General features: G+C 42.5%; 2 protein-coding genes across 2 annotated transcripts in view; one reads left to right on the top strand and one right to left on the bottom strand.

Moving 5' to 3' along the window:
• Positions 1–4,236: 4,236 nt before the first annotated feature.
• LOC110490340 (phytanoyl-CoA dioxygenase, peroxisomal) lies at positions 4,237–10,080 on the bottom strand. The gene is made up of 9 exons (XM_021563673.2): positions 9,901–10,080; positions 9,419–9,471; positions 8,370–8,480; positions 7,804–7,972; positions 7,268–7,349; positions 6,724–6,905; positions 6,489–6,638; positions 6,239–6,370; positions 4,237–6,141 (listed from the first exon to the last, which is right to left on the bottom strand). The coding sequence occupies exons 1-9, from the start codon at positions 10,015–10,017 to the stop codon at positions 6,088–6,090; spliced, it is 1,050 nt and encodes a 349-aa protein (XP_021419348.2). The 5' UTR covers positions 10,018–10,080; the 3' UTR covers positions 4,237–6,087.
• Positions 10,081–11,294: 1,214 nt separating this feature from the next.
• Positions 11,295–12,461, top strand: part of LOC110490338 (cyclin-dependent kinase 17) — a 46,461-nt gene continuing 45,294 nt past the window's right edge. Inside the window, exon 1 of the mRNA XM_021563668.2 lies at positions 11,295–11,699. The gene's annotated coding sequence lies outside the window, so the exon portion shown is untranslated. The remainder of the gene's footprint in view (positions 11,700–12,461) is intronic.

Here is a 12,461-nt window from a genome sequence, read left to right as displayed (position 1 = left end):
TCATTTGTATTGATCTAAGCAGGTTGTATAGAACACATCATCTATCAACCACACCATGTGACCAGGTTATGGCTCAAATATAGGAACAAACAGGCACTAGTTCAACTCCTGAGACCTGTCTGTCAGTGTCCTTATAGTCCCTCTCTGTCTGTCCTCTGCTCTCGGCCCAGTGCTGTCTAAAGTTGCAGCTGTGGAACGTTGGTAGTCTCGCATGGAGTCACGACATTAGTCTCAGTCTGAGTTCCTCAGCACTCACTCACTCACTTTCATTTTATCATCCCTTCTTCAGCTTCCCCTCTCTCTTTTCACTCGCTCTTTCTCTCACTCACACATTTAATTCAGGTTATGAATCTACGTGTCTTAAGTGGCACAGGGTCCTGCCAATCACAGGCTGGTGCACCATGTTCTGATCTCCTTGACCTATCGAGCATGCTCACCAACCGCGGGGACAACGGGGGTAAAGTTCATCAAAGTGGAACTCACGCCACTGTTCTGTCTTCTCCCGTGTCCTCTCATCCTGCTCTGTGGATGGAGAAGGGAAAGAGGGTTGAGGGTTTTTTGTTTGTGCCAACCTGCAGAGTGTAGAACTCGGAGGACTAAGAACGTGTATTTCTGTCCTTCATGTGAAACACTTCGGTTTACTTATGTGGGAGAAAACACTTCCCAGAAACGCAATAGTCACAAGAACTACCACAAACCCAACACATCCCTATACAGACGTGTGGTCAACGTGTTCAGTGCAGCACACTGTGAAAACTGTGATTAGACACTGTGATTACTGCAGATAAATCAAGCTGTGGCGTTTACCACTAAGAGGTATAAGGGTCTGAGTTTAACCAAATGGGCACTTATGGTTTTAAACCTCATCTTTGGAACAGAGTTAGTCGGTCTTACCATCGCGCTCCTCTTCCACGCAGTTCTCAAACTCGTTCCTCTGTTCGTCATAGTACTCTCTCCTCTCATCAGCTGACAGCCTTACCCTCTGCTTGGCTACGGAGGGAGGAGGGGGAAAAGAGGGAGATATGGAAGAAGGTGTTATGGTCACTAAGGTAGAGTGAGAGGTGTTGTCTTAGTTATGTCATGAACCTCAAAGATGTTTGGCGCCAAACTTCCAACCTGTCCTCACCTCACACGTTCCTCACACCACACACTGCAGGCAGTCCAACTCTTATCACACAGTTTTTGGGAGAGATACTATACCTGTTGCTTTATATATATATATACACATACACACAGGCCGGTACTGTATACATGGGACACTAGCCCTCATTGGGGTACTCACATAAGTTTTAAGGTGACATCACAATATTTTGGAGTACACACACACACACAACAAGAACACACACACTGAATAGTAGGTTGTTTTCTTACAAAACGGTCTGGTGGAAATGAGGCTTTGCGGAATGGAAACTTTCTCAGGTACTAGACTTACTGGTTGGGTTCACTATCTCTCCCTATTGGCATGGGAAACATATATTTACATTGCCAGAGCAAGTGAAATAAACAATCAAAAATTAACAATAAACATTACAATCACAATTTTCTAAGGGATAGTGTTATAATGATGTGGAAATAGTTAAAGTACAAAAGGGAAGATAAATATTAGTTGTTTTTACTGGTTGCCCTTTTCTTGTGGCAAACAGGTTACAAATCTCTCTGTCTCTCTGTCGTCGTGGCTGCAGACCTGCTCACGTGTCTTACTGTAACCCAATGACCAAGTTAACACACCTTTCCATTATCCTCCTCAGGTTTCTTCTCTTTCTTTTCTCTCTCTCATTTCCTCTTGTTGTCTCTCTCTCTATGCACTAGAATGGTTAATTGGTCCACACATTCCTGTCTCAGCTCCTGCAGTGCCTTCCATTTGACCTGCGCATCAGGGAGGGAGAGATTGACTTTCATTACACCTCCCAAATCATAAGGGTGTCACTGATCTAAATGACCGTGTAAGAACCACACACAGCACAGGGAGTGGAGGAGGACAGTATGTGTGGTCTGCTCCGGGTTACTGATCTGAGGTCAGTTCAGGCCAATGAGGACACTTCTTTCATCACTGTCCAATCAGTGACCAGGGTCTCGCTGGAGATGTCAAAGATGCTTTTGTATCCGTCAGTTTGTACGTGTGAAGATGTAGTGTGTGTTTCGCGTTTTCAACTCTGATGTTTTCACTGCTTGGAAGACTTGTAGACCAGGAGACTCTTAATAAGGAGATGGGGATTAAAATGTGTTTGTCTGTGTGTTAACTTGCTGTGTGTGTCCCTCTGTTGTATTGTGTGTGTGGATGCATATGTCATCCCCCTGAGGAGAAGCAGGTGTCTGTGTTTTGTGTTGATGCATGCAAGCCTTGCCAGGCCTGGGCATATGCAAAGCAGCAGAGCCCATTCACCTCTCTGGTATGGATGATCTCAGTACTGTTCATTGCCCCGATGGGCACAGCTCCCATAAGTTACAAACAATGTGCTATACCCTCCACAGGAGGTTGGTGGCACCTTAAAACTTCTTCTCGATATGACAACAGCCAGTGAAAGTGCAGGGCGCCAAATTCAAAACAACAGAAATCTCTCTCATAGAAGTATTTTACATAATTTTAAAGAAAAGCTTGTTGTTATACTTATTATTATACAAATACTTATTTTCCACCATAATTTGCAAATAAATTCATTAAAAATCCTACAATGTGATTTTCTGGATTTTTTTTCTCATTTTGTCTGTCATAGTTGAAGTGTACCCATGATGAAAATTACAGGCCTCTCTCATCTTTTTAAGCGGGAGAACTTGCACAATTGGTGGCTGACTAAATACTTTTTTTGCCCCACTGTAAGTCAGATATTACAAGAATATTCTATGAGTCTTGATTGTGTATTACTGACTAGAACATATAAGAATCTCGTTAAATGATTCTATATCTTTTCCATATGGGCAAGTGGTGATGCAGCCAGTCAAGATGCTCTCAATGGTGCAGCTGTATCCTTTTGAGGATCTGAGGGCCCTGAGAGCTGAACAACTTTTACTGTTTCACATTCAAGCTTCAAGGTGAAGTTCAGCTTTTTTCTTCTTTCCTCTAAAAGGAATCTGCCTTCAGTATCTATGTAGCCACAATTATGACAAACAGCCAGACCACCTCCACAAATACTGCAAAAGACATCATGCAGTTTACTATAATGCAGTAACCCGAGGACGCCACCTTGAGGATTGTTTATGCATTTACATTAACACATGCAGGTGTCTATGTTTTGGAAAAATCAAGAAGAGAAGGCTATGTTGAGACTGAAGTAGGAAACTGAGCAGAGGAGTCTGTCCTTGGCTTTTGTTTTTCTGAGTGAATGAGTGGCTAAGAGACCGGTGTGTGTGCGTGTGTGTGCGTGTGCATGTGCGTGTGTGATCATGAGTATCAGGTTTGTGGGTCTCGATTTTGACACTGAATTACATGTGTAGGGTTGGTAGGATTTCATGTATAGTGTATGTCTGATTAACTGGTAGACTTAAGGACTTTACTCTGAATGGAATGGTTGTTCTCCTTTCCATGACACACACGCGCGCGCAGCCTTCAGGTGTTTTCTTTGTTTCCACAGGAGAGGCATCAGCCCAAGTCAGGAAACATCTCAGCCTCCATTTGAAAACACAGGGCAAACACTTCCTCACACACAGGAACTCTCCTTCCTTCACACATAGGATTTACATATCACTTGCCAGGTCTCCAGACTGGTGCTGTATATGGAAATTGGAGGTGGACACTATTCATCTTAATTGTAATGCTCTTTCTCTGTCTTTAAATTGTCCTTATCTCATCCCCCTATCCCTGATCCCCCCTCCCCCACACCATTCTAAGAACTATACCTCCCCCCAACACTATATCTGGATCTGGAACAAGGCGGGACACTGGGATTGTACGTGTCTCCACGGTGATGGAGATTTCACAGAGCTTTAGCTGCTGAATATTCATGAGGCCTGGGGCTGGGGGGAGGAGCTGGCTGGGAGTGTGTCTGGGAAGCATATTGGGTCGAGGGGGAAGGTTTAGGGTAAACACGTCAGATTTAGGGGATCAAGAATGGTCTCCGAGGTGGTGTTTGTGTGTGTGTGTGTGTCTGGGATGTGGCACAAAGGAGTGAGGAAACCAAGAGAGTATCTCACCCTCCTCATTAGAATCTCACCATCCTCATTAGAATCTCACCCTCCTCATTAGAATCTCACCATCCTCACTAGAACTCTAAGGAACAGATGATAAAGAGAATAAAGCAATTGATTCTGAGTCCCGTTTATTGTCAGTTACATCGACAATAATGAAAGGAAATCACAAACTAATTTACAAAGTACTCATTACAAACTCTTTAAAAGCAGCCTAGATTTGATTGTTAAGGGGGTGATGTCAAATACACCTAGGATTCTGTTATATTAAGGCATCAAGGTTACTGGTATTTCATGGTGGACTGGTCTACAAAGCGACACCCTGAGTACCTGGTTTCCAAAGTGTACTAAAACACGCTCATATTCATGACAGAAATAGCCTCCTATTCACCTTCATCCACTCACCTCTCATACACACTCTCTTTCTCCTAGTCTATCACGCTCTCTCTCTCTCTCTCACACACATTCTACCTCTGCTCCTCTCACTCCAGTCCACCACACAGTAAGTGCTTTATTGTCAGGCAGAAGATGATCACTTCAATCAATGCTTAACTGTGCAATAAACATCCCTTTAGTTTAATATATATATTATATATAATATACAGTCATATCTAACTGACAGGAAACAGTCCACCTATATCAATGGTTCATTTTCTTCCCCTCATGTGTTAAACTGTGGAATACCGCAGGGCTGCTGCCTTGGGCCACTTCTTTATTTAATATATACCAACGACCTTCCATATGCCTTAGCTGAAACTCAAGCTACTATATTTGCAGATGATACTACAATTTATGCAGCAAGCTTTACAAGGAGATTTGGGGAATATTAGGGAGTGGGTTTGCCAAAAAAAACTTGTTTTAAACACCAAGAAAACCAAAGTTATGCTGGTCTGTTCCACTAGGAAAAGGCCAAAACAGCATGGGGTACAATTAAGTATGGGAGGAGTACAAATTGAAGAAGTGGCAGAAACCAAACTACTGGGAGTGCAGCTAGACAACTGCTTATCATGGTCGTCTCAAATAACTAATCTATGTAAAAAAAAAAATTAAAACAGCATGCATAATCAGAAGGATAGTTAAATATTTACCAGGAAAAATTATTCAGCAAAAAACACAAGCATTAACTGAGAGTCAGGTGAACTACTGTTCTGTGGTCTGGGGAAAAGCCTCATCAAGGGAAGTTAGGAGGCTGCAGATTGCACAGAACAAAGCAGCAAGAATTGTTTTAAGGTGGAGATATGGTTCTTCTGTTGTAGTCTTGCGCAATGTTCTTGGTTGGTCATCAATCGACAAGATAATTGAAGAAAAACATGCTTATTTTTAAGCATGTTATTGCTTAAACATGTTAATTCATAATATACATAATTTAAAATGGCCAAGTTCTATTCACAACGTTATTCAGTTGGTAAGAGACAGACATTCAGTAAATACTAGGAATAGATTGTCAACCACAAAATATAATTTCGATTTAAAGCAATAAAGAAATTTAATAAATTAACTGAGCAAACCAGAAACCTTTCAATATATAAATTTAAACATTATTTTAAAATGATTTAAATATAATACATAGAAATGTTGTGGGACTATAGTAGATGAAGAATCAATATTTTTTAGATTGAGTATTTATTGGGTCATTATGTTAGTGTATTATGTATGTTTGTAATAGCGTGTTATATGTGAAATGTGTTTGTATTATAAATTATATTTTAATGTTTAAGGACTCTTGGAAGATTAGTCCAAATGGGGACTAAAAGAGATCCAAATAGAATCAAATCAAATATGTTAAACAAACCCGGCAAACAGCCCTGACTGGACTCTTGGACACTCACTCTTGCCCAACGAATAAATTACTCCCGTCAATGAGTCTCAGTTTATTGGCTGGTGGATTAGCCAACTTTTTCAATCTCCTTTGATTGGCAGGTTGTTAGTGGTGAGTGACCGTCACACTGTGGTGGGCGGGCTCTCTCACAGATTGGTCCTATCCCCTTGCACCAGACGGCCCCTTACAGCCCAGGTATCCTATACCACACACAAAACAGACAGTGTTACACACAACACAGTTTATTAACAATGTGTTTGATGTATACTGTATCACTCCTGCAGAGATGTGATGTACCTCAAATGTGACGTCATTAACAGCGTATTTTCTTGCTGCGATCTCTTTCACCTCCTGGCCTATGTTCTCCTGGGTGGTTCCCCTCACGTCAATGTAGTAGCAGTCAGCACTGGCATAGTGGCAGGAGATGGCCTACACACACACACACACACACACACACACACACACACTTCCATGATTTCGGGATCCCTAGAATGGTTAGGTAGGTATCTATGGCTTCCAGAGTGTTTTTCAGTGTTGAGTGTGATACCTTGCGGAAACCCTGCGTCTGGTTCATTCCAGATCCATGGATCAATAGAGGGTGAAAGAACACTGTGTCTCCTTTCTCCATCTCCAGGTGCACCCTGGGATGATTGGGGTCGTGGTCACGGACACCGTGGTACATCTTATTGACCCCACCCTGAGGAAAAGAAAAGGGAAGTGATGTCACAAGAGCTAGTGGGGGTAGTCGTGCTTGTTGAGGATGCAGGTGTGTGTGTTTTTACCTCCCACTCTGGGTAGTCGTGTTCTTTGAGGGTGCCGTGGTGAGAACCAGGAAGGACCACCAGACAGCCGTTCTGGCGGTGAATCTTCTCCATGGCGGTCCAGGAACAGACAATACGGTCCGCCGGACGGAATGGAAAATAATGCAGGTCCTGGTGCATGGGGTGGCGAGATGTCTTATTACCTGAGATAGATCACAACCACAAATAAACATACATTACATGGACAGGCTCTCTGTTTTCACTCTCTAGAACAGGGGTGGGCAACTCCAGTCCTCGAGGCCCTGATTGGTGTCACACTTTCTCCATCCCTAGCAAACACAGCTGATTCATCAAAATGCATTCTAAACTGAAGATCATGATTAGGTGATTGGAGTCAGGTGTGTTAGCTGGGGCAGAACTGTGACACCAGTCGGGCCCTCGGGGACTGGAATTGCCCATCCCTGCTCTAGAAGGTGTGTCGATGTGTGTCTTTTTGGATAAGGGTCAGTGTTAGACGTTGAGGGTCAGGGGTTAGAGGTTAGATATGGGTCACACTGTTCTGTACCTGTGTCTGGGGGCTTGTTGATCAGCATGGTGTGCATGGCCATGATGTTGGGACCAGTGAAACACTCCACATAATTCAGGATCTGAGAAAGACAAAGACAAGTGAAATAATAAAAACTAGATGTGGAAAAAAATAAGAGAAAAAGGAAAGAAAGACTGTAAGAAGAACGTGTGTGTTCTGAGCTTATGTGTGCGCGTGAGAGTGTGTGCGTGTGTGTGTGCATGAATGCGTCCGTGTCAGCCTGATCACTAGACATAGACTTTGATTTCGGACGTTTGAAAAGGTCCTGAGAACGTGGATATCTATGCCTTCCTAAGCGCTCACCAAAAAATGAAATAAAAACGATTGCCTGGCAGGAACTCGTGATGCTCGGAGACGAAGCGCTCTGCCCAGACCACTGCGTTACGGCAGTTCCCAACGCTCTAGCAAAAATAGATGTTCATCCAAAAGACGTCGAATTTCGACGGGAAACTATGAGATCTTGATGCAGTCCACCTGCGTGGGTCCGTGTGTGTGTGTCCATGCAGTGTGTGTACCTGAGGCAGGCTACAGTAGCGGAATAACTCAGGCTCTTCCTGGAAGTCCTGCAGCTTGGAGATGGCCTTCTGGTTAGGGACGAACTCTGACTTGGCGATGGACACGTCCCTCATCACCACCAGTCCCGGGACCTGCACCTCCCGACGGCATATCCGCTCAAACGCCACCCTGCCACACACAGACACACACAGACACACACACACACACACACACACACACACACACACACACACACACACACACAAACAGTCCTTGTTCAGTGTAGCATCACTAATTAATCCCAGCTGTTAAAGCCATGTGTCTCTGGTACAGAGGAGCAGTGTTCTGGCATTCTACTGGTGAACCATGCTGCATGTGGGGTCAAAGACAGGGGACATATTGAAGCGCTGGTGGAGACAGTCAAGTCAAGTGATCTTCAGGCATTCTACTCTTCTGTGGTCTCTTTTGTACTTTCATCGTGGCGCATTCTTACGTTAGACGCCTGTTTTTTTGTTTATCTAGTGTTATCCTTTCAGTAACATCTGAGACCTTTTCTGTTGTCTCGCTCATGGTGTTGTGTTCTTACCTGAATCTGTCAATGTCCTCCCCAGACACCAGGCCCTTGATAAGGAGGAACCCATCCTCCTCATAGGAGATTCTCTGCTCAGTGCTCAGCAGATCATTGTCAAAGGAATACCTGGATACAGCAAGTGAATAACAGTGTGATAAACACTTATTAGACTCTGTGCCTAACAGTGTGATAAACACTTATTAGACTGTGCCTGACAGTGTGATAAACACTTATTAGACTGTGCCTGACAGCGTGATAAACGCTTCTTAGACTCTGTGCCTGACAGTGTGATAAACGCTTATTAGACTCTGTGCCTGACAGTGTGATAAACACTTATTAGACTCTGTGCCTGACAGTGTGATAAACGCTTATTAGACTCTGTGCCTGACAGTGTGATAAACACTTATTAGACTCTGTGCCTAACAGTGTGATAAACACTTATTAGACTCTGTGCCTGACAGTGTGATAAACACTTATTAGACTCTGTGCCTGACAGTGTGATAAACACTTATTAGACTCTGTGCCTGACAGTGTGATAAACACTTATTAGACTCTGTGCCTGACAGTGTGATAAACACTTATTAGACTCTGTGCCTGAGTGTGATAAACGCTTATTAGACTCTGTGCCTGACAGTGTGATAAACGCTTATTAGACTCTGTGCCTGACAGTGTGATAAACACTTATTAGACTCTGTGCCTGACAATGTGATAAACACTTATTAGACTCTGTGCCTGACAGTGTGATAAACATTTATTAGACTCTGTGCCTGACAGTGTGATAAACACTTATTAGACTCTGTGCCTGACAGTGTGATAAACACTTATTAGACTCTGTGCCTGACAGTGTGATAAACACTTATTAGACTCTGTGCATATGTTACAATGTGTTTAGATACAGAGTGACGGTAACTCAAAGTTGAATGAACTACTGAGAGGATCTCAGCATTGTGTAATGTGCACAGTAAGTAGGGCAAGGGTCAGTACCTGTACTTTTAGACTGTCCTGATATAAGGCCATTGCCATAGTCAAAAACAGCCCAAATAGGAGATTGATGTGTCACTTACCTCAGTGCTTGTGGTTGATAGTAGGTAACGTTTTGGCCAGAGGTAGATGCTTGCTTTATGCAATGAATTAAGGCCATACATGAATGATCTCTTATAACAAAATAGTTATTTGTAGCTATTACACATTTATGCAAAATATGTCATACCGTTAATTATAAGAATAAATTCAATTGTGAATACCTATAGCCTAATAGTTACACGCGCGCCGTTTACGCATACATAGCCTATAATATAGTGTAGTCTTATATGGATAAATAAACACATTTACAGAAAATAAATACATTTTGCAATGTTATAGTTCCACTCCCAATGTTCAGTTCGCTCTGTAAGAGGTATGAAAAGGCCGGATAATTTACTCATGCCCCGGCCTGTCCTGCGAAGCTGTACCGACGCTCAGTCCCTGAAAGTCGGTCAGAAATCCCAGCACCGCGCAGCCATGGAGAAACACACGACATTTACAGTAAAACACTTGAAAAGGATACAACAAAAGAAGATGGTCGATCTAGATGATTCACGACCACTTTCAGTCTGTCTGCCGCTCGAGACATTTTGCAAGAATATGTTTTATTCTGTATTCCCTTCGATGCGCAGACAGTCATATGCCCACTGTTATGTAGAGCTACAGTATGCTGCTGCTGTCATACTCTCCAACTAGGTCGAAGTCCACAAGCGAGAGTGACATTGACACACGCGCGCGCGCACACGCACACACATGCACTTTTGTTTTACTATTATTGTGGGGTAAAAACAATTTGGTCCCATTCAATATTCTATTTTCCCTTACACCTAACCGTCACCCTAAACCTAACCCATAACCCTAACCCTTACCTTAACCCGCAAATCCCCTAAACCTAACCCATAACCCTAATGCTAACCCTAATTGTAACCCTAACCCTTTTGGTCCCCACAAGGATGGTAAAACCAAACACACACACACACACACACGCACGCACGCACGCACGCACACACACACACACACACACACACACACACACTATTAATTGAATGGAAGCTTTCCCTCATTTCAACCTGACCTCAGAGCTCATTTCAGTCATAGTGAACAACAACAACAACAACAAACAAGCAAACAAATATTTAGACACAAAACAATAAATACCACTCCTCAATCCCGTCAGATGGCAACCATCCACATAAGCCCACAAGACATGAGAGAATAAAATAAAACAGAGCATCTTTGTGACAAATGTACAAAACATGCAACAGATATAGCCTTATAACTGAATAAACTATTAGGGGACAGAGATCATAAACTATTAGGGGACAGAGATCAACATATATAGCCTTATAACTGAATAAACTATTAGGGGACAGAGATCAACAGATATAGCCTTATAACTGAATAAACTATTAGGGGACAGAAATCAACAGATATAGCCTTATAACTGAATAAACTATTAGGGGACAGAGATCAACAGATATAGCCTAATAACTGAATTAACTATTAGGGGATAGAGATCAACAGACACAGACTCAAAATGAGAATTAATTCCCTTAGCCTAAGTAGATCGAGTAATTTTTTTTAAAGTATCAAAAGTAAAAGTATAAATTATTTCAAATGACGTATCTTAAGCAAACCAGATGGCACAATTTTCTTGTATTTTGAATTTATGGATAGCCAAGGGCACACCAACACTCAGACATAATGTACAAAGGAAGCATGTGTTGCCAAAAATATAAATAGTAAAGTAAAGTACAGATACCCAAAAAAAACGACTTAAGTAATACTTAAAAGTATTTTTAGTAAGTCATTTGCACCACTGATTAATAGGCCTAGTTATCAGGGAATGTAGGCTATGATTTATCTAGGTCGTAGGCCTTCTGCAGGAGGCGCTACAAAACTGCTCATTGAATGAAGGAAGGGCCATATTGGTGCTGCTGGGAGGCGGCCACCAATCGCATTCAGTTTCTTTCTCCCCTCTCTCTCCATGTCAGCAGCAGCATAGGCGGAGGCGTCAGAATGCGGGCAGCCAAAGCTTGCACCCCTACCGGTTCATCCACAGACACAATCCGTTCTCACTCCCCATAAACTCCCTGCTCGTCATAGAAGTGAGCTTTCGGAATATGGTCTGTAATGTTTATCATTTGAATTTTGAAGACGGTGTTCATGTGAGAACATTCTGTACGGAATAATGTGAACAAGAGAAAAGCAAGACGTAGACGAACAGTTTTTTACGGGTGGGTGGAAAAACAGGCATCCGGCCTCCGAGGAAGCGCCTATCGAGGTGTGGAAGTCAGATCGAAACAAAGTACATCGTTTCTGGTAAGTAGCCAAAGGTTCTGGCTTCATGTAGGTTTACAAGCACACTATCCATCAGAATGGCTACAACAATGTCGCTTTGAAAGGACTAGAAACAATGTTGCCAGTGGGCAATGTTGCGTCGCCACAAGGGTCTGGTTGAGTTGACCAACTATTTTGCTCGCTTGTCAAAATGGGACTAGCTACAGGACACCTACTAATACGAGTTGTATTAACACAATTATATGTGTTGCTTATATACCTTAGTGAGTGGTTACAATGGGCAATACCATTGTTGTCTATTTGCTTTCAGCCTATAGGCTACGCACCATTTGATTTTCAACACCATGTTGTCAACACCTTTTAGGCTATAACCCAGGAAAAGCTGAAGCTTGTAACGTTACATACAGTAGGTTATATTGAAAGTGCTGAGTATAGTATAACTTGTGTAAATAGTCAATGCCTTGACCCATGCCAGTTAGATGCATGTCATCACATTTTATACGCAAAGAATACTTTCAGTGTTACACTGGCTTCGTTTGTTTTTTGCCAATTTTATGTTTTGCTGTAGCCTATCTGAACCGTTAAAATAAAAATGTATTATAGGCCTTGCGGTCCATAACAGGTGTCGCACATTGTAAGTTTGTCAAATGTGCATCTATGAAACTGATTGGCTACTGTGTACAATGTTAGCAATGAATGTAAGGTTGTTAGGCCAATAAGCTACAATTCACAGCGTATAGATAGATGTCTGAACTAGGGTAACTGTAAGTGTGTAATAGTGAT

Source organism: Oncorhynchus mykiss, chromosome 15, assembly GCF_013265735.2.
Source record: "Oncorhynchus mykiss isolate Arlee chromosome 15, USDA_OmykA_1.1, whole genome shotgun sequence".
NCBI lineage: Eukaryota > Metazoa > Chordata > Actinopteri > Salmoniformes > Salmonidae > Oncorhynchus > Oncorhynchus mykiss.
This window is presented reverse-complemented; position numbering and strand designations above follow the sequence as displayed.